At 44.9% G+C, this 23238-nt stretch overlaps 1 protein-coding gene and 1 long non-coding RNA gene across 4 annotated transcripts in view; both read left to right on the top strand.

Annotated features, from left to right (window-relative positions):
* The window catches only part of LOC309530691, a 228983-nt gene that overhangs the window by 60791 nt on the left and 144954 nt on the right, over positions 1 to 23238 (top strand). The window lies entirely within an intron of this gene.
* The window catches only part of NOX4 (NADPH oxidase 4), a 104587-nt gene continuing 100037 nt past the window's right edge, over positions 18689 to 23238 (top strand). For 2 of the 3 annotated variants that reach the window (XM_082219353.1, XM_082219352.1), the window contains exon 1: positions 18700 to 18831. In XM_082219353.1, coding sequence (XP_082075479.1) covers positions 18775 to 18831 — 57 coding nt within the window. In that variant the 5' untranslated portion in view covers positions 18700 to 18774. Of the gene's footprint in view, positions 18832 to 23238 lie in introns of all 3 variants that reach the window. The other variant, XM_082219354.1, reaches the window with a different exon arrangement.

Here is a 23238-nt window from a genome sequence, read left to right as displayed (position 1 = left end):
GCACATGGCAAACTTTATCAACGAGTTTCAATGAATGAAGCATCAAGGTCCTCACAATTGACTTCCTTCCACCAAAGGGAGGCCAGTAACTCATTTCGAAAATGCTGTTGGCTTGATGGGACATTTGGCAGATGAACAGGGCCTACAGAAGGTCAGGGGGTGGAGCCCAGCAATTTGAGTCTGTGCACTGGATGAAGTCCATGTTCTTCTCAAATGGGATAGTTAGGCAAATTGATGGAGGTCTGTTAAAGGCTACATGGCTATCTGGAACCCCTGTTTCTCTAGCCTGAGTCCCACAGCCAACCCCTACACCCCACTGGATGTGAAGAAGATGCTCAGCAAATCACAGTGGTGATATTTTAACAAACTAATCCAAGAAGGCAGAGACTGGGGCAGTGATTTTTCAGTCGAAACTGCCCAGTAGTGATGTATGGAAGTGAGAGCTGGAGCATAAAGAAGGCTGATCACTGAAGAATTGATGCTTTTGAATTATGGTGCTGAAGGAGATTCTTGAGAGTCCCATGGACTGCAAGAAGATCAAACTTATCCATTCTGTTACGGAAAAATTCTGGGTGCGGGGTTACTCTGCCACCCAGCTCATCGGACTAAGTCCGTGGGTCCCTGCGGAAGAAAATGAGCTCAGCCGGACGCAGGAGCAAACTGCAGAAGATCCAAGTTTATTGCGCAACAGGTTCAAGGCGAGATTGAACAGCGAGAAAGGGGTGGCATGAACTTTTGAGATTTCCCTCCATGTCCCAGAATACAGTGCATGAAACGTCACGAATACATTATGGGAAGGTTGGGTTTCACAAGTTACATCATGAATATACTTTACACGTCATGAATACATTATGAAAAGGTGGGATTACATTAATTAGCATTTTCGGATGAGGGAGGGGGGATATGCGGAGCGGGAAATATACATAGATACACATTTATTGAGTGCCGGTGGTGGCAAGACAATGGGCCAGGAATATACATCGTCTGTCACCTAGTATTGCCCGAAGGAAGGATTTGCAAAACTATCTGACAGGATTAAGAAGTTCCTGCGTACGTGACCTGCCGCTTTGGGGATTATGGAAGTAGGGACAGCATCATGGAGTCCAAGGGGAACTGAGTTGAATGGCACCGAGAACGAGCAGATCAGAACCACGGCTGATTTTATATCAATTTTTGAAGATTTCAGTGATTTCTAAGCCACTCTGTACTAGAGAGCAAAAGCAGAAACAGAGTGGATACATTGTAACAGGATTTTGACAGTATTACTTGAGAGATTATGGAGGACAGGGGAGGGGTGATGGAGTCCTAGAGAAATTGAGCAAATATATTGTAGTGAAGAAGACATTGCCCCCCCCCCCCCGTTCCGTATCAGTCCCCCATTCGGAGATAGATTTGCATTAAAGTTCTGTAAGAACTTGCAAATCTTTTCTCCGCACCCTAAATCTCGGTGAATGGGATGTGTGGCTTTATGCAAACCTGAAAGGGACTTGCAAGCCATGCCTCTTACGGTCATTTGCAAGTATATCAGTGCAGGTAGCTGCATATAGGGTATTATATAAAGAACATCTCTTGTATTTTGTTGCTAAATTACTTGTGGCATTCTCAATAGTGTTTTATGCTTTGCACCTAACAGGAAGGTCTAATTGACTGAAAAATGCAGTTGGTGTTTTGTCCTTCGCCATTTTTTGTGTGTTTCTCAGGTGTCAAGCTAGCTCTTTTGTGGTCTCACTGACATAGTGCTACAGCAACACATTCTGTCTGTTGAATCCCCTCAGGGCTTTCATTTAACCATGTCGCCTGGCATTCACCATAGCTGGCACAGGTTTGGGCATCTCTGAGGGAGATGTCTTCGCCTTGGCCTTTAGCTATGGGATTTTATTATAGGCTGTGGTTTTGCACGCATGGGGGTTGCTCACTTGCACTTAAAGGACCAAAAGGCTAATTGCAGCCTGGATACACGTGCCCAATTCAAACTGAGTCCAATTTGAATTTATCTTGCCCCATGGTTCTCAACTCTTCAAACCAATCTGTTAAAAGAAAACCATTCTTAACAAGGGCAGTTGTCCAAATAAGTCAATTTAAGTCTATAAGGAATCATTCCTGCTAAACCAAAGCATATCCACCTTCATGTTTCTTAGAAGCTTCTCCTTGGTAAAGCAAGTTTTAGCACATTTTTAAAATGGGTAGGGAAGGTTGGCATAGTGCCAGGTGGGACAACGAATTGTGGTTATCTAAACATTGGACTACACAATAGTGTGAGCTATTAGAAAGTATAAAATGCATGAGAATTCTCCACTGGTGTGTAAGGAATAAGATATTAAACATAAAAACAGTTACACACAATAAATTGCCCCCCTTTGTGGAAATCACACTGTCAGACACATTTCAACATTCTTACATAATAACACATAATACAAAACAAAATAATTAAATATCTGTTGCATATCTTGACACCATTGTGATCTTTTACGTATGTATCTTTTGAATCTTGGAGCAGAGGCTTGAGGTTCAAGTGAAAAGATGTCCTTGTAAGTCAACTCCACCCCCCTTTGTCAGGCCCACTTCCCCAGCAGTCTCTGTTGTCTGTTGTTGCTGGTCTTGCGATGGCGAAGTAATGAGTTGAGGGGTTGTTGCTGCTTTTCATCATTGCACATCTGTAGAAGTGATATCCTGTAAGGGGGCAGGGTTTTGGGGTGACTTAAAAACACAGTTAGACAAGGAAAGGGCAAAAGGTAAAAGGGATGTCCTCCAGTTTCCATGGGAAGCTGCAAATAATAACAATCTTAGTGGATTAAACATTTTATTCATTATCACATTTTCATATAATTACTGTGATTTTCTGCTAAGTTTGTTTGCTTTCCTTCACTTAATTTTTGTTGTTGTTCTTTTCATATTATAAAATAAAAAATTACTCCACATGTATAGAAAGAGAACTGAAAAAAATACAAAGGTTAAAAAATAAAAAAGAAAGCAAAAAAATTAGATTACCAGTTAGATGAAAATGGACTTGACACAAAGACATCAGATTCAGAAAATAACTATTATTAAATAGTACAAAGATATTATCAAAACCACACATATTACTACTGGACTGGAAAAAATGGAAAAACAATGAGGAAAACTTAAAATTCACCATGTGCTATTCAATAAAAGAACTTCGTGAGACTGACTTTCAACATGTGATGAACATGTCCCCCAAAGTAAAACACAAACACACAAAAATGAGCTATGAGGAACCAAAAATAAATAAATGCTAAGACACACAATTAATAAGTAACCTGAAGTAATCTGTTTTGGCATTCTAACATCCCAAATGAAAATAAAAGTGTTTCTTGATGTGACATCAGCTGTAATGTTAATAGCGGAATACTGGGAAATGAGTTAATACCAATAAAATGAATGGCAATTTAAAGTTGTGCAGGTACCTTGCACTAGCCAAAATGACAGAATTAGTAAGAAATGCTCAGGCCAAAGGTAAACAAGTACCATTCCACAAACAATGTTTGGTTGTGCTTCGATTAACTTCATAGACATCATGGAGAAACTGATTAAATAAATGAAAACAGATTATTTGTAACTTAAAAAAAATGTCAAAGGCACAAAGAGATAGAGGTCACTAATACAGCAGGGATTCAGACTTGTTTCACAGAACAGAAAGAAAGTTGCTGTGGGAGGAAAAGGGACAAACACTTTGTTATCGGGGTTCACATATCCTGTTAAAAGGGAAAATTATTTCATGTGAAAAGCCTGTCAGGAAATGCTGTTCCTAAAATTCCCAATCAGGGGGGAATGCTTTGATATTTACCTGTGAAAAGAATTTTGCATGTTAAGATTTGGAACCTGGAAAGCTCTTGGCTTTTGATGGGCTAGTTTTTTTTTTTTGTTTTTTTTTTTTTTTTGTAGCCTTTTGTCTTAAGTAGCCCTTGGAGCAAAGACAGATTAAGGGTGATTTCCCTCAATGGTTCTGACTTTTCTTTTACATTTGGAAGAAACCTCCTCTCCCTCCTTACAGTCCCCCCTCCCCGTCCTCTCTCTCTCTCTTCTTTAGCTGATCTAGCCTCTGTGCATGTGCAGAGTTCATGTCTCAGCAAACCTTTTGTACTATTGAAAATGTTGCATCCTTTGGCTAAATTAACATTTGAATAAGGGAAGGGAAGGGTATGGAGTAGATTTTGAAAACAGGGTTTGATTTTAAACAAAAAAGAGAAACTCAGCAATTTAAGTATTTACCAAAGCTAGCGATTTCGGCCCAAGCAAACGAGACTGCTTCCTTTATGTACAGGAAAGGGCTAATATCCCTCTGGCCATTCGCGGAACAATCAACCGCTCTCTTATTTATGAGTAAAAATGGCCAGAGAGTTAGAATTCATAGGAATTTTTTTTTTTTTAAAAAACATTCTCAGTCATTTCGGCCTTACCATTTGCAGACAAATGGATTGGTCAAGGCTAATTCTACTTGATTATCCATTTGTATGTGCTTAAACTTTGAGTAGACTTTTAAGTCTGATTTTTGTAAATAATAGACAAAATGATAAACACTGTAATCACTTAAATGCTTGATATCACCAGTTCTGCTTCAAACATCATGGCTTTCACCTCTCATCACACCTTTTAAAAAACAAAGAGCCAACCTGGGCTGAATTTCAACTCATCAGCCACAAATTGGGAAAGTTGAAAGGGACCTGGGGTCATCTAGTCCAACCCTAAAATACAGGGTTCATAGCAAGATTTGTACTACCAGAAACACACACATACCTATAGAAATTATCTTTAAAGGAAGATTGAAGTTAACATTTTCCTAAGATAGGGAGAGGATCTTTTATAAAGCAAAGTTAATTCAATTGATATAACCACTCACAAATAATTACAACAGCCATAGATTTGACAATTTTGTTGAACTTGCAGAGCAATAGTAAGCCTAATCTATGCCCCCCCTTGCAGTTTCCTTTAAAGGAAGCTTACTCAGGAGTAAATTTACCTGGCACAGAATAAGAAGGAGAAGGAGGGGAAAAAAAAAACCCTGAAAGAGACAGAATGAAACAGGGGGGGGGGCATTTTCTAAGAAAAGAGGCCGGGAAGTCTTATAGAGACTGATATCAGGAGCCTTACAATAACTCTTCTGTCCAACCAAATCAAAGTTAAAACTGGACTCAGATATTTTCTTAGAAGGAACACCATACTTTCATAGGCATATGCTTAATGAAATACATACACTGCATTTTAGCTTGAGAGCAGTTGGCTCAACTAGGCTTTTGCAGCAGAAACATTAGGTTATCAGCACCTTCCAAAATAAGACTGTAGACTCGCAATCTCAAAAGTTGGGGCAAAGCAAGAGGTGGGGTAAACATTTGCACACTTCATTCTCATTTTCTCTTATTTAGGACTGCTAAGATCCAGCATGACTTCCTTAGATTTAAATTTTGAAGCAAGCTTGCAGTTTAAACTATGCACACTTAAGAAAGGCAGTCTGCCAGAGACAGAAGGAACAGACAACACACATAACGGACAACATGTAAACATACATATTCTCATATATGTATTAACAGACAACACACATAACAGACAACATGTAAACATATATATTCTCATCCTTTAGTTGGTTATTGCAAGGAGATGGGCCACTACCTTTGGCTTCATTAAGTGAAATTAGTAGGAAGGTCCCACATGGTTTTATGAGCCTCCTTGCCTCTTCAAACACACCACCAGGTAATCAGACTGGTAGGGCTCACAACGCTTGGTTGACTGGGTACCCCTTTATAGATGCATGCGTTGCTGTTGTTGCTTTTTTGCTTTTTCCTTTTTTTTTTTTTTTGGGGGGGGGGTGTCTGGGATAGAGAAGGGGAAAAAAAGAGGGGTTGATTAGGATTGGTATGTCTAGGGGTTTGGTACGCTTAGTACAGGGACGTATAGTAAAGAGGAGAAGGGGCTTCTAGTTGCCTGGCAACTTCCTTAGTGGGTTTTAGAGAGCTCTAGCTATCCGGTTCCTTGCGTTCCATTTCCTATTTCCTTATTTCCTTATTTCCTATAACCTGGGGTCTCTTTCCACTCTGCCGGTCCTGCCCAATTCCTCATGGGCTATCCCTCCTGGCAACCTCCTACCTATCGTCACATCTCAGGAAAAGGGGCCCTACTGGACGCCCGCGCCATGCAGTGCCAGATCAGGTGGTCCCTGGATAGAATTTCGGGTCGAAAATCCCCCTTGCTTTTGGAAGCGGGCTCACGCACGGTTACGTGGCACCGACCAGTGCGGCTGGGATTGGGATAGAAAGCAAGACCACTTCCCGCCCCCTTGCCGGGCGCTAGAGAAGTTCGGAAAGAGAGCCCCAACCCCTTGCTTTCAACTGGGATGTCCGTTGCGGAGAGTCGGCTATCTTTCAAGTCGGCTCTCTCCGTCTTACTTTCGGACTCCCAATTGGTGCGGCTGGCTGGGGGGTTCAGAGAAAGAGATAGAGCTCAGAGCCCCCCCCTTTTCGGGCTGAGCAGTGGTCCACGGTCTCTCTCGTTAACCGGACCAAGAGAAAGGTAAGAAGGAGCGATAGGGAGGAGGGCAGAGATTCAGTTGCCAGGAGATTCCACCCCCTTCCCACCAGTGCACTGGATTTTCCTTTTTCCTTATACTCACGCGTCTTCTATGATGATCCCGGGATCGATGAATAAGCCGGCTGGATCCCTCTTTTGCTCCCCGGCTGAACTCCTAGGGCTTTCGATTACCGCCCAGAAGATGGCTGGGGGTCCAAAAGGATCTTCCCAGGCAAAATGGCCTGGAGCCGGCTGAAGATTTCGGGGCCCCCAGTCAGCAGCTTGGGAGAACCACAAGCCCCACGTTGGGCAGCCAACTGTTACGGAAAAATTCTGGGTGCGGGGTTACTCTGCCACCCAGCTCATCGGACTAAGTCCGTGGGTCCCTGCGGAAGAAAATGAGCTCAGCCGGACGCAGGAGCAAACTGCAGAAGATCCAAGTTTATTGCGCAACAGGTTCAAGGCGAGATTGAACAGCGAGAAAGGGGTGGCATGAACTTTTGAGATTTCCCTCCATGTCCCAGAATACAGTGCATGAAACGTCACGAATACATTATGGGAAGGTTGGGTTTCACAAGTTACATCATGAATATACTTTACACGTCATGAATACATTATGAAAAGGTGGGATTACATTAATTAGCATTTTCGGATGAGGGAGGGGGGATATGCGGAGCGGGAAATATACATAGATACACATTTATTGAGTGCCGGTGGTGGCAAGACAATGGGCCAGGAATATACATCGTCTGTCACCTAGTATTGCCCGAAGGAAGGATTTGCAAAACTATCTGACAGGATTAAGAAGTTCCTGCGTACGTGACCTGCCGCTTTGGGGATTATGGAAGTAGGGACAGCATCATGGAGTCCAAGGGGAACTGAGTTGAATGGCACCGAGAACGAGCAGATCAGAACCACGGCTGATTTTATATCAATTTTTGAAGATTTCAGTGATTTCTAAGCCACTCTGTACTAGAGAGCAAAAGCAGAAACAGAGTGGATACATTGTAACAGGATTTTGACAGTATTACTTGAGAGATTATGGAGGACAGGGGAGGGGTGATGGAGTCCTAGAGAAATTGAGCAAATATATTGTAGTGAAGAAGACATTGCCCCCCCCCCCGTTCCGTATCAATTCTTAAGGAAATCAGCCCTGAGTGCTCACTGGAAGGACAGATCCTGAAGCTGATACTCCAATACTTTGGCCACCTCATGAGAAGAGAAGACTCCCTGGAAAAGACCATGATGGTGGGAAAGATGGAGGGCACAAGGAGAAGGGGACGACAGAGGATGAGATGGTTGGACAGTGTTCTCGAAGCTACCAGCATGAGTCTGACCAAACTGCGGGAGGCCGTGGAAGACAGGAGTGCTTGGCATGCTCTGGTCCATGGGGTCACGAAGAGTCGGACACGGCTAAACGGCTAAACAACAACAGCCTTATGCATAACCAAACCATTGGCTTGTCCAGCACAGCATTTTCTGCAAAGAAGAGGTGGTGGCTTTTCAGGGTTTCAGGCTGGAGATGAAAATGTCAGAGCTTGCATTCGGGACTGGCCATTTGCACACAGACCACTGATCGACAGTCCTGAGCAGATATGAACTGCCCTTGTTCAGTAAGGGACAGTTGGGGCACATGGGATCATCAACCAAGTGCAACTTCTACACTGATGACTTCTCCTGGAAACAAACAATGCAGCTGCGTCCTATTCTCCCCTTTTGTTCTCATCCTTAAGCAGCAGGAGAATGTTAGCTTGTTTGGATAAGGAGGATTTGAAGGGATGGAACGTACTTGTCAGGAATGCAACGGGCAATCTGTTGCATTGTCCAAAGCCATTCCAAATGGTTGCCTTTGCATTGACCTTTGATGGTGAAGCATCCTTGCAAGATTAAGCCCGGAGAGCCACTTTTTGAACCCTTTGATCTAGAGCATAGATTAATGATTCTAGACACCTTGAGCCCCAAAGATGTGTCAAATGCCCTCTTTGGCTGTGCAATTTTGCATGCTGAACACATTCTTGTTTAGGTCATAGAAATATATCGGAAGATTACATTGATCCTACAGATCTTACCGACTACTCCTATAGGAAGTTCAGTAAGAAACTCAAGATGTACTCAGCCCTCCCAATTAACTAAAAAGGAAAGTCTAGATGAGGAAGCATCAAAATGACAAAGGTCTAAATCTCATCAGCATTCTTGGCCTTGCTTTGTCTAGTGATACCTGAGCAAGCTCTTCCTGCTTGCTTTTAAGGGTGTATCATTATCTGCACTGCCACTTATATCAGTTTGATACCAGCTTGTCATGGCTTTGCCTCCAAATAATCCAGTGGACATGGTGATAATTATCTGTTAAAGGTGACTTGCCCTCCTCAGTGAACTATGGACCACAGGGTTCCTTGGGCAGAAGGAGTGATGTTAAAACTAGCTTAAACAGAATAGGGATGTCCTGTCAGAATACATGTAAGTTACAGCAAAGAGACATAGTTTCTCCTACCCCCACCCATCTTCTTGGATCTGCCATGGGTATTTTTTAGCTTTTGGCATTTTAGACCCAGACCAGAGATTCCCCATCCTTTCAGGATCTGGAGGGATTAGGATGCAGGCCAGGATCAAAGTGAATGAACCACGAGGAGGAGGAGCAGAGATCCTGCCAGTCAACACTTAGCTCCCGGACAGCAGATTGAGCAGGGACACACCTCACCTGGTCACTCTAATGACTTGTGTTTTACTTATATTTAAGGTTTAGCCATCATTTTTAATTTTGTGTATATGCATATATATCAGCAAATGAAAATTTGATTCAAATCAATATCCTGTTTTGTGCTCTTCCTGGGTGGGAGGGTTGAGAATAGAATCCTAGAGTTGGAAGGGACAATACTGGAATCACAGCAAATGAATCCCATCCAACCTCTGTTTTTACAAACCTCTAATGAAGGAGACACGGGTGGCACTGTGGGTTAAACCACAGAGCCTAGGGCTTGCTGATCAGTAGGTTGGCAGTTCAAATCCCAGCAATGGGGTGAGCTCCCGTTGCTCTGTCCCTGCTCCTGCCAACCTAGCAGTTCGAAAGCACATCAAAGTGCAAGTAGATAAATAGGTACCACTCCGGTGGGAAGGTAAATGGCGTTTCTGTGTGCTGCTCTGGTTCACCAGAAGCGGCTTAGTCATGCTGGCCACATGACCCGGAAGCTGTACACCGGCTCCTTCGGCCAATAAAGTGAGATGAGTGCCACAACCCCAGAGTTGTCCGCAGCTGGACCTAATGGCCAGGGGTCCCTTTACCCTTTACTTTAATGAAGGAGAGCCCACCACCTTCTGAAGCAGTCCATTCCATTGCCAAACAGCTCTTACTGTCAGATGCCAGTGGCGCTGTGTTCTAAACCACTGAGCCTCTTCGGCTTGCCGATCAGAAGGTTGACGGTTCGAATCCCCGAGATGGAGTGAGCTCCCATTGCTCTGTCCCAGCTTCTGCCAACCTAGCAGTTTGAAAGCATACCAGTGCAAGTAGATAAATAGGTACCGCTGTGGTGGAAAGGTAAACGGCATTTCCATGTGCTCTGGTTTTTGTCACGGTGTTCTGTTGCCCCAGAAGCGGTTTAGTCATGCTGGCCACATGACCCAGAAAGTGGTCTGCAGACAAATGCCAGGTCCCTCGACCTGAAAACAAGATGAGCACTGTACCATATAGTCGCCTTTGACTGGACTTAACCATCCAGGGGTCCTTTACTTTTACCCTTTTTACTGTCTGAAAGTTCTTTCTGATGTTTAGCCAGAATCTCCTTTCTTGTCATTGGATCCATGGGTTTGAGTCTTGACCTCTGGAGCAGCAGAAAACAAGCTTGTTTCATCTTCTACATGACCAGCCTTTTTGATACAGTATTTGAAGGTAATGTCACTTCTCAATCTTCTCTTTACCAGGCTAAACATACTCAGCTCCTTCAGTGTGCATAGCTATGCCATCCGGAAACCAGACCTCACCCAAATAACCCTTTTAGCACATGCTCAGAGTCCTTCTTTTTCGTTTTTTTCCTTTTTTCATTGGTTCAGCTGTTCCAGAGTTGTGCTTGGGCAGTAGGAACGCAACTTCCAGACCCGACCTGTGGCTCAAATTCAGGTTTGGGATTGCTCGACAATGAAATAGTCTTGATCAAGAAAAGATAACATGCAAAACAAAATCATAACAAGAGGCCAAGGTAATGGAGAAATTAATGTCATTTTCTGGCTATTCTAGTTTACACAGCATTCATAACATCTTAGACAAATAAGCGTGAGTAATAGGGTAGGAATTTTTATTTTGGAAGCGGGCGCAATGGTTTGCACCAACCTCCTTTCCAAGGCCATATAATAATGATTCTTCCCCTCCAACGAAACGAAAACAGGAATAAGTGATTTATAATTCATTGTAGATTTTTATGAGTTCAGAAATCAGCCCTGCTGTTTATAGGTAGTTGCCAGGGAGATATGTGGAGATCTGAGCAATATTATGAAGGCAGAGTGGCAAGTGTGCAATAAGGAGAAAGAAATTGTATTATTCTAGGCCAGAGGTGGGCAGTCCTAATGTCATCTAGATGCTAAAGGCCTAGGTGAGAGTAGCAGAAAGGAATTCAGAGAAAGACTTGTCCATGCCCTTGTTTGGCTCTGATTCTCCCCACCTACTGTCATCTTGTGGCCCCCAACAGATTGTCTCTGAAGGAACGTGGCCCTCAACAAAACAAAAAGGTTTCACACTCCAGTTTTAGGCTAGAATCTTGCCATGGAGATAGGGGAGAAAATAGGGCAATAAGCATTGAGGGCAGCTGGTAGGATGAAAGGCAGGGAGCTGAACAGTAGGTGGCGCCAGTGCCAGATCCAACAAGATCTACCGTATTTTTTGCTCTATAAGACTCACTTTTTCCCTCCTAAAAAGTAAGGGGAAATGTGTGTGCGTCTTATGGAGCGAATGCAGGCTGCGCAGCTATCCCAGAAGCCAGAACAGCAAGAGGGATTGCTGCTTTCACTGCGCAGCAATCCCTCTTGTTGTTCTGGCATCTGAGATTCAGAATATTTTTTTTCTTGTTTTCCTCTTCCAAAAACTAGGTGCGTCTTATGGTCTGCTGCGTCTTATGGAGCGAAAAATACGGTAATTTGGTCCCCATCCTCCTCCTCCTCCTCCTCCCTGTTGCATTCAACAAGGGCAAGATCTGAGGCTAAAGAGGAAGGGAGCTGGCAGGCAGTGCACTGGTTATAAGTAGGAGGAAAGGCAAGTGGCTGCTGGCTGAGGACAGAATGACGTTGATGGGGCAGTGCCCCATTTTCCCTAATGGACCAGCCTCCACTGGGCTGAGTTAAGGACTGGAGATACAGGACATCCTCTGATGGCTCCAGAACTCTTGAAGAGAATGAGGTGATGGAGATGGAGTGTACCACTTCAGGCTGAAGGTGGGGGACTCCGCTTTTTGGAGTCTTTCCCCATTGTGAGAATGGGGTGAGAAAAAGCTGTCACTCAGCGCTCGCTGGCATTTTCTGTATGTATGTATGCATGCATGTATGTATGCATGCATGCATGCATGCATGCATGTATACAGGGGACTATGCACAAACGAGGGAGGACTTCATAATATTATGGATACCGTGTTAACTCTGAGAAGGCACACATCTAATATTGGGTCCAGGGATATGATCGTGTGGAACCAGAGATGTGACAGGCCAGGAAAATTGGGAAGGGGGAAGTCAGGACAAAAATAGAGGTCGTAGTGATTGTTGCTTCGTTTTGGTAGAGTTTTCTCCACTGGAAACATGGGGGAATGCTGATGAAAAAACCCTCAGCTGCCAGGGCACAGAATAGTGTCCAAAGAGTTCTGTTGTGCTCAGGTCCTGCTGCCACTCTTTGCACATTTATTTGTGAGTGAGGCCCATCGAATAAATTGAAATTGTCATGCGAATATGCAAAGGACTGCATTTTGATGGGTATTATTTTCTCTTTAGAAAGAGCTATTTTTTCAGTGTGCATACCCCGCCCCACTCCTCAGCTTTCATTCTGGCACAATTCCTTCTCCTGACTTGCTTCTCTGCGCCTGTTATTGCTTTGCTGTAACTTAACGCGATCGTTTTTTCCTTTCCTGGCGATGTGAGACTCTTCCTGTGTTTTGCAATTTATTTAATTATTTTGAGCATTTATGCTCCACTCCTCAGCCAAAAGGGCTCCCATACAATCAATTAAAACAATACAGTCCCTGCCTGCGGGCTTACAATCTGAAACAACAGCAGCAGCAGCAGCAGCAGCAACAACAACAACAACACAACCCACAAAGGAGAAAGGACAGGGAGGGAAGAGGAAAAAGAAATCAAACTCAGGCACTGAGTTTTATAGTACTGTTACTGTTATAGTAACTAACAGCTTGTGTAGCTCAGGGTAAGAGGTTCCCAATAGAACTGTCACAGCAAAGCCAATGGAGTATTATTATTATTATTATTATTATTATTATTATTATTATTTATACCCCGCCCACACTGGGCAGCTCCCAACAGAATATTAAAAATATGATAATGAGCTCTGCTTTCCATCTCTCCCACTGACAGTTGAGAGAGAGGAAACATCAACTGATGATGGGCTACTTTTTCTTCTTCAAAAAATATCTTTCTTTATTCCCCCCCCAATAAAAACGGTTGGGGGGGGGGAGAGAATAACCAGTCTTGGAGGTGACTGTGACTATAAGCAGCAAGCCAGAGAAGAATGTTCTTATCCTATTTCTACTTTCGGGGGGGGGGGGGGAAATCTGTCTACCTTTATGTGATCTGGATGAGAACATGTCAGAACAGAAGGTTAATTGCATCTCCTAATGTTTCCCCGGAGGAAGAACCTGTCCATTTGAAATGTGTTGCAAATCAGCTAAGCAATAAATTATTTTCTGCACCCCACATGGGCATTGTGCATGGATCCATGATGGCCAGCTTGCAAACTGCATATTCCTTTTCATTTCATCGCAGCAGTTTATAGGGGAGTTGACTAGGGCTCAGAGATAGAGCTCCAGGTTCCATCACTGGCACCTGAAGCTGAAAATAATAATAATAATAATAATAATAATAATAATAATAATAATAATAATAATAATAATAATAATAATAATAATAAATTATTTACACCCTGCCCATCTGGCTGGGTTTCCCCAGCCACTCTGGGCAGCTCCCAACAGAATATTAAAAACATGATAAAAAAATCAGACATTAAAAACTTCCCTAAACAGGGCTGCCTTCAGATGTCTTCTTAAAGTCATCTGATGGGAGACATCTGATGGGAGAGCATTCCACAGGGCGGGTGCCACTACCGAGAAGGTCCTCTCCCTGGTTCCCTGTAACCTCACTTCTCGCAGGGAGGGAACCACCAGAAGGCCCTCGGCGCTGGATCTCAGTGTCCGGGCTGAACGATGGGGGTGGAGACGCTCCTTCAGGTATACTGGGCCAAGGCTGTTTAGGGTTTTAAAGGTCAGCACCAACACTTTGAATTGTGCTCGGAAATGTACTGAAAGGATTGGAGAGCAGGGAATGATGGGAATGGCCTCTGCCAAAGTCTGTGTAGAGCTGCCATCAGTCAGGGAAGACAACAGTGGTGGCTGCTGCCCATTGAGACCGGTGGGGCAGAAGGACCAACTGTTCGTAGGTGGAGCCAGAACCAGTGGCAGGTGGAGCCAACTTCAGTCTTGCACGCATCCTCTCCTTGGAAACAAAGTGAATCTGGTACTACATGGAAAGCTACCAAAGGACCATCTATGTACAAGCTGCTTTTTGGTCCTGGGAAGAAAAGGACTGCATTGAGCCACCCTCTGTGGAATTCAAACACTGCCATTGCACATTCAACCCAGGGTGTAGCCCTAAGCAATCCATAACAATAATTGTGTTTAATGTCAGAGCCTCCAAGTGTCCCTATTTTCCAGGGACAGTTCTGGATTTACAGAATCCCAGAATCTGATTTGATCCCGGAATGCCCCGCTTTTCCTTAGGATGCCCCTATTTTCACTGGCGAAATGTTGGAGGGTATGTAATGTTCATTTCTTATATAATGTGTTGGGGGGGTCTGTGTCGATTTCCTAAGGCTATGCGCTAGGAACTGAGATGAAACGCTGCCCTCGGCGGTGGTGGATGGTGGGTATGGCAAAGTTCAGCACAAGGAGAGACTTTGCCTCTGTGCGCAACCTTGCGTAGAGGACCTGCACCACTATTTATTGCAATGCCCACTATATATAGAACCAAGAGAGCAATTTATAAACCCCTGCTCATGAATGGAACACACTTGAACGGGGTGGAAAGGGTGAAATGGCTGCTGAGTGATACTGATGACTTTGTCACTTATAAAGTAGCACTATATGCATTGGCGGGACGTGGGTGGCACTGTGGGTTAAACCACAGAGCCTAGGACTTGCCGATCAAAAGGTCGGCAGTTCGAATCCCCACAGTGGGGTGAGCTCCCATTGTTCAGTCCTTGCTCCTAGCAGTTTGAAAGCACACCAGTGCAAGTAGATAAATAGGTACTGCTGTGGTGGGAAGGTAAATGACATTCCCATGCGCTCTGGTTCGCCAGAAGGGGCTTAGTCATGCTGGCCACATGACCTGGAAGCTGTATGCCGGCTCCCTCAGCCAATAAACGAGCTGAGCACCACAACCCCAGAGTCGGCCACGACTGGACCTAATGGCCAGGGGTCCCTTTACCTTTACCTTTATATGCGTTGGCAGCTAAGAAGATCAGGAGAAAAGAACTAGATAAAATAGCGGTCAATTGCAAAGGTGATTTGGACATTTAAGATGGCATATTCTATCGTATGCAACAAATAACTTCTAGGAGACGCGATCGTGGTTTACTGTATTTGCAGTGCCTGATGTTTTTATGGTTTTTATGATGATTGTTGCTTTTCCTTTTGTTCCTTTTGTGAATGATACCATGGCCTTTGGCTAGTGCAATGAAGTTTATGATGATGATGAGATGAAATGTAATATCACCCAGACAGCAGGACCAAATGGATCCAGTTGATTCTTTTTAGCCATTTGTCATGGCTTGCTGATGTCATGCTGTTCCCACGCACTCATGCTCCTTGCATTCCCATCCCGCTCTGTTTACCTTTGCCAGCCCTGCTGCCACGCATGGCAGCGCTGCCTCCTTGCTTTTCGTTTTCCTTTAAGGTAGGAATGTGTGGGAGGGGTTATTTGAGGACATCGCTCCGGGTGACCTTATGTTATATTTTGAATGGAGCTCGGGAGAGGGAAATTGGTCTTCATGCTTCAAAGAGGAAGAGAGGGAAATGAAACTCCTGGGGTGTGGAATCTGGGGGCTGCACTTTCACACTCTCCTGCTGGTGAATTCAGATACTGCAAAAAATACATCGGAAGATTTCGGCCGAAAAATTGGCTCATTATTTCGACTCGGTATATAACATTTTTGCCTTTCCCTCCTCCACATTTATTGGCCTAAGATCAGCGAAACAGCTTAGAGCAAATGCCAGTTCAGGGCCTTATTTGTTTTGAGTGCATTGGACTGTGGGAAATAATATATATTAATTGCTCGATGGTTACTGTTCTCTCTTCATTTTTGAAAATGATGCTCTTTGGAGAACAATTCAAACTGAATTTAAGCAGAGTGGCAGACCGGAAAAAACTTCAGACAAGAAGCTTGAGCAAGATAAAGTCTTGGACTCTCATTTCATCCCACTCAATTCCATTTGACGCTTGTTTTATCCTTAAAAGCACTCAGTTACCCACCCAGCTTTCTGCTCAGATGTTAAAATATGGCAGTATATCTCTGGTCTTGTTGCTTCAAGCACTATTACTAAAAACTTATCAGATGATAAGAGTTTCATTTTCATCCATGCTTGCATGGGTTTCTGCTATTGCACAGCACTGTGATGGTAAAGGTAAAGGGACCCCTGACTGTTAAGTCCAGTCATGGACAACTCTGGGGTTGTGGTGCTCATCTCACTTTATTGGCTGAGGGAGCCGGCGTACAGCTTCCGGGCCATGTGGCCAGCATGACTAAGCCACTTCTGGTGAACCAGAGCAGCGCATGGAAACGCCATTTACCTTCCCGCTGGAGTGGTACCTATTGATCTACTTGCACTTTGACGTGCTTTCGAATTGCCAGGAGCAGGGACTGAGCAACGGGAGCTCACCTTCTCGCGGGGATTCGAACTGCCAGCCTTCTGATCAGCAAGTCCTAGGCTCTGTGGTTTAGACCTCAGCACCACCCGCGTCCCATACTGTGATGGTACCATCTGCATTTATGATATCTTTACGCAGCCTGAGAAAGCTGAAAGCAAGTTCAGCTTTTCTTTTAGGCTGTGAAGATGTTTTGGTCTTTCTCCACATTTTTGGTCTTTCAAATCAGCATGTGTGGAATGCACTTGTCCCTCACCTTTAAGGAACTACGGTCATAAAATCGTAGAATTGTAGAGTTGGAAGGGGTTCCCTGAGGTTCATCTAGTCCAACCTTATTCAATGCAGGATTCTCAGCTAAAGCATCCCTGACAGATGCCCATCAAACCTGTTTAAAAACCTTCAGTGAAGGAGAGTCTGAGGTAGACCATTCTTAAAACTGCTGATTGGAGTTGGTAATTTTTCAGGCTATCTTGTTTTTTAACACCCGGTTTTATCGGTAACTGCAAAGTGCATTATATATTGTGTGTGTTTTGTTTACAGGTTTTCGTGATTGGGTGTATAAACCTTGTTAGATAAAAAGAAAGGAATAAAACTCAAAGCGCCCCTTTTCTCAATGCCGTTTTGCCACTATGGAATGGGAGAGGTCCTGCTTATTGTCCCATAAGCAGGGGCTACTTACAGGGTGGGAAATGGGGCAGGGGCTTCTCAGGGGTGGCACCCTTTTAAATGGTAAAGCTAAAGGTAAAGGGACCCCTGACCATTAGGTCCAGTTGTGGCTGACGCTGGGGTTGCGGCGCTCATCTCGCTTTATTGGCTGAGGGAGCCGATGTACAGCTTCCGGTTCATGTGGCCAGCATGACTTAAGCTGCTTCTGGTGAACCAGAGCAGCACACGGAAACGCCGTTTACCTTCCCACCGGAGTGGTACCTATTTATCTACTTTGATGTACTTTTAAATGGTACTCTCTTCCTAATGAGAGATTCACCTGTTCCCCATATTACATACATTCAAGGATTTGAGATGTAAACATCACTTCTGTAGACTTGGCTGCTGTTCTTCACCATTGCCGTGTTGTGGTATTATGTATTGCTAAGAGCTCTGTTATTGCTTTTTCATTTTTTTCACTAGATTCTTTCTATTGCAAGGTGTCCCCATAACTCCCCATGAGGTGCAAGAAAAGCATGAGACTATTAATCTCATGGGTCATCAGTTCAAGCCCCAGGTTGGGCAAAAAAAAAAATTCCTGCTTTGCAGGGCATTGGACTAGATGATCATCTATAATTCTAAGAACAATTAATTACTTAAGCAAGCAAATCAGCAAACAAATAAAACCTCTTGACTATGCTTGGAGAAACTGCTGTTGCTGTGATTACAAAACTGAGCCAAATGCAATTTCTTTCCTTTTCCTTGAAACAGAGGTCCTACCGCTTCTCTTTCTTCTTTAAAAAAAAAATAATAGCTGGATTGCAAGCCAGGCAACCAACTGGGGGAGTTTTTCGCAAGTCTGGAGACAGAGGCGCTTTGCAGTGCGAGACGGTAAGAGCTTCACCTGCCGAACGTCTCTTTCTTTGTGTGCCTTTCTCGCAACTGTTTCAAAACCTGTTGCTGCTGTTCTTGTTGTTCGAAGTAAAACCACAACTTCGCGTTCTGGCATCAAACTAATCATAAAGTTCCAGGGTGATGGGACGACGGGTGTGCAAAAAACACAGGAAAAGCGTTGCACGAGCAAAGAGCCCCCCCCCCGCCACCATCAAAGAGAGAGAGAGAGAGAGAGGTGAATTCCTCGGAGCGCAGGAGACCCCCAACTCCACGCGCGGAGCAAAATCGCTCCTCCTCGTCCCAGACAAAGGAGCCCGTCGGCGCCACCCTGGAGCTGTCTGCTAGGCGCAGGGAAGGTGGGGAGGGAAGGAGGAGGGAGAAGCGACTAGATTTCTCCCCGCGGGGCAGGAGGAGAGGAGGGGAGGGGGTCCAGGGAAGAGGAGAGAAAGAGGGGAGGGGGGAGGCCGGAAAGAGGGGAGGGGGGAGGCTTGGCTTTCCAGCGGCTGAAAAGGAAGCCAAGCCTCTCCCTCCGGCCGCCCCCAAAGTACAAAAGCAGAGAAAGAGAGAGCCGGTGGTGGGACTCCTTCATCGGCCGGGACCATGGCTGCCTCCTGCCAGAGCTGGCTCGCCAACGAGGGCAGCAAACACCTCCTTTTGGTAAGAGGGACCTTTGCCTTTCGGGGGTGCGCGCAGCCTCGCCGCCTCCATCGCAAGGATGTTGCTCTCGCTGCGCTTGCGCGCGAGAGATGCTCAGAACCTGCCCATGCTCAGGAGCGCTCTTGCCCTTTCCTCCCACGCAGGGTTGGGTCCAATCCCTGCTCGGGAACGCCGAGCTTGGAGCCGTCCTGTGTGGGGAAAGGCCAGGAAGTAGAAGAAGGGGAGAGGAGAGAGCGCTCTTGAGCGTGGGCAGGTTCTGGGCATTACGCGCAGGGTCACAGGGTGAGGATCAATGCTTTTGATTGAAATCTAATGGAGAAAACCATCTCCGCCTCCCTTCTGGAAGGCTCATAGCTCATTGACAGAGCAGTTGCTTGGCATGTAGAAGGCCCCAGGTTCGTCTCCAGGTAGGGTTGGGAAAGACTTCTGAAACTTTGGAGAGTTTCTGCCAGCCATGATACTGAGCTAGATCAGCCAGAGACCTTACTGGATACAAGACTGGTTCCTGTGTACATAAATCAGCTTGCATTATTCCCACAACAGGCCTGCAAGGTAGGTTAGCATTACTGCCCCTCACATTTCTTCCCTGGTCTTTGACACCGGAAATGTCTGTTTTTAGGACTCACCCTGTAAGTTGCTTAAAACCGTTTTTAATGTTGTATTTTTATTATTATTGTCATCTGCCCTCAGACCTTAGGGTGAAGGGAGGTTATTCATAAAGTAAAACCGCCACCGTCCTAATTGCAATGTCAGAATGAGAGGCTTGCCTAACAACACAGTCCTAGACAGGGCTGCTCAGAAGTAAGTCAGTGGCTTCAATGGGGCTTACTCTCAGATGCGAGTGTAGGTTTGAAACCTAAGTAGTGATTTTGCAACAGATTTGCTGTGTCAATTACAGTACTCTGTTCGGGAGGTGGCATGAAATGCGAGGTTCATGGCACAAAATTAGCGCTAAACTTTGGCATCAGTTTTTTTTTGGGGGGGGGTCCAAAATTTTGGGGTCACACATTAATGGAGCTTGGAATTTGAAATGGAGGTGCCCTTTAACTGTCTCCTTTGTTGAACTGTGCTGGCTTTTGCTACAGAGGAACCCAAACCAACTGGGTGTGTGTGTGTATTTGAGTGTGTGTACATACATATGGCATAAGCACATCTGGGATTAAAAAGTACTTTCAGTGCTGGGTAGCTGCTTTAGTTGAGATTCCTTCATTGCAGGAGATTGGACGAGATGACTCTCAGGGTTCCTTCCAAGCTTACATTTCTATGGTTCTACAGATGACCATGAGAATTTAGGAAGCTACTACAGTGGTACCTTGGTTCTCAAACTTAATCCATTTCGGAAATCCGTTCCAAAACCAAAGTGTTCCAAAACCAAGGTGTGCTTTCCCATAGAAAGTAATGCAAAATGGATTAATCCGTTCCAGACTTTTAAAAACAACCCCTAAAACAGCAATTTAACGTGAATTTTACTATCTAACAAGACCATTGATCCATAAAATGAAAACAATAAACAATGTACTGCAGTCACACAATCAATCAATCAGTAGCTGAACTGGGTTCCACACAGTCACACAAAAAAGGAGCCACAGAAACAAAAAGGCAAAATAAATAGCAAAAACAGACAGATCTCAGCGTAACACTCAAAACGGAAGTGTGGCACTCAAAACGGAACATATTTGGCTTCCGAAAAAAGTTCGCAAACCGGAACACTTACCTCTTGGTTTTGCAGTGTTTGAGTTCCAAGGTGTTTGAGAACCAAGATACTGCTGTATTGGTCCACCCAACTCTTTATCATTCACACTGGCTGGTTTTGGCTCTTCAAAGTTTCAGGCAGGAGTCTCTGCCCGAGCCCACCAGGAGAAGCTATGGGTTGTGCTTGGCACCTTCTGCACTGAAAGCAAATGAGTTCAGGACCTTTCCCAAATTCCCTATTAATTTCAGTTCCCCACATTTTTGTTCTGAGTGTATGCTTGATGGATAGATCTTCTGTACTTGTGCAGGTTTTGCAGACTCTCCCAACCGGTCAGGGTTATACAGTGATAACTTCATCGGGATTCATTTCTCCTTTGCTTATGTTCTCTCAGGCTGGAAGGTGTTAGTGATGGGTGGCCTTGGAAGACTTAAAAAGTGCTTTCAACAAATTTTCAACTAATTTGTGGAGGACGAGGCCACCTGTGGCTAGTAGTCAAGGTGTTCTGCCTCCACTGTTGGAGGCAGTACACCTCCAAATGCCAGTTGCTGGAGATCAGATGTGGGCAGAGTGCTATTTCACCCAGGTCCTGCTTCTGAGCTTTCCATGGGCATCTGGTGGGTCACCATTGGTCTTAGAATTCCTACAAATCCAGTAATCTGAATTGTCTGTTTAGGGGCATTGTTCTTTCTTCAGCATTTGAGAGGTTCTGGGTTCAAATCCCAGACAGCTGTGGTGGGGACCAGCTGTCTTTACCATTAGGAGTTGTGGCTCTGAGGTAGAGCACCTGCTTTGTGTAGAGAAGATTTCAGGTTCATAGAATTGTGGAATCATGTTATAGAATAACGGAATCATAGAACTGTAGAGTTGGACGGGACCCTGAGCATCATCTAGTCCAACCCCCTGCAATGCAGGAATCTCAGCTAAAGCATCCATGGCAGATGGCCACCCAACCTCTGCTTAAAAACCTCCAAGAAGGAGAGTCCACCACCTTCCGAGGGAGACCGTTCCACTGTTGAACATCTCTTAATGTCAGAAAGTTCTTCCTGATGTTTAGTCAGAATCTCTTTCTTTGTAACTTGAAGCCATTGGTTTGAGTCCTACTCTCCAGAGCAGGAGAAAACAAGCTTGTTCCCTCTTCCATCTGACAGCCCTTGAGATATTTGAAGGTGGCAAGCGTATCATGCCAAGGTCCAGTCTTTGGCATCCCCTATTAGAAACATCGGATGATGGAGAAAGCCTTTGAACCCTAGAGCAGGGATGGGGAACCTGACACCTTCAGATGTTGTTATTCTCATCACCTCTGACTGACACCTTTTTCAGGTGGGTTCTGTAGTCCATTGACATCTGGAGGGCCACAGGTCTTCCACATCCCTGCCCCAGAGGGCCACTCCCAATCAGACTAGATGCACCTGGACTAAAGAGACAAATAGCAGATTCCTAAGAAGAATACACGGGACGCGGGTGAGCTCCCATTGCTCGGTCCCAGCTCCTGCCCACCTAGCAGTTCGAAAGCACGTCAAAGTGCAAGTAGATAAATAGGTACCGCTCTGGCGGGAAGGTAAACGGTGTTTCCATGCGCTGCTCTGGTTTGCCAGAAGTGGCTTAGTCATGCTGGCCACATGACCTGGAAACTGTCTGCGGACAAACGCCGGCTCCCTTGGTCTATAGAACGAGATGGTCGCACAACCCCAGAGTCGTCCATGACTGGACCTAACAGTTAGGGGTACAGTTACAGATAGGTAGCCGTGTTGGTCTGCCACTTAATGACCCACCCAGTGGTATTCAGAATATCACTCATGAAATCACTCAAGATATCCCTCAAGTAATTAAGGAACAAAAGAAGAAAAGGCACACTAATCTAAGAACTTCCTCTCTGCCCAGAACGTTGGAGGCTATACACCACACCCCTCAACAGTATTTATAGGAACTCAAACACCAGATTCTGCTCTGTTCCAGTAACAAGAAGCCGAAAGCACCAGCCTGAAGATGACGAGTGAGACCTCGTCGAAACGTCGCACAGACACCCCGACTCTTACACGGGAAGACACCCGAAGACACCAAAACCTGCATTCCTGTACCCGTGAAAATCTACGAAAGCAAAAATATATATATATATATATATATATATATATATATATATATATATATAAATATTCTACTGGAAGGAATTTTTTTATTTTAGTTAGGGTACCTTTACCTTTAAGAAGAATGCACAGAGGGGCCACAGCTCACTGATCATTCACATTTTCTTCATGTGCAAGTTTGATTCCTGGCACCTCCATGTAGAATAATATGGCAGCAGGAGATTGCTATGACTTTTGTGCCTTCTTGTGGACACTGTGGGGAGCAGAATACTAGGCTACATTGGCTAGACCAGTTTCCCAGCCTTTTTCGGACTGTGGCCCCCTTCTGACCATGCTTTCTGTGTCTCCCCCCATGGGTGTAGCCAAGGGGAGGCAGGGGGCAGCTACATGACAAACGCCGGCTCCCTTAGGTTTAGATAGCATGGCGCAGTGGTCTAAATCACTGAGCCTCTTGGGCTTGCTGATTGGAAGGTAAGCGGTTTGAATCCACACAACAGGGTGAGCTCCCATTGCTCCCGTTGCTCTGTTCTAGCTCCTGCCAACCTAGCAGTTCAAAAGCACACCAGTGCAAGTAGATAAATAGGTACCACTGTAGAGGGAAGGTAAACAGTGTTTCCATGCGCTCTGGCA

Source organism: Podarcis vaucheri, assembly GCF_965113315.1.
Source record: "Podarcis vaucheri genome assembly, chromosome: 4".
NCBI lineage: Eukaryota > Metazoa > Chordata > Lepidosauria > Squamata > Lacertidae > Podarcis > Podarcis vaucheri.
This window is presented reverse-complemented; position numbering and strand designations above follow the sequence as displayed.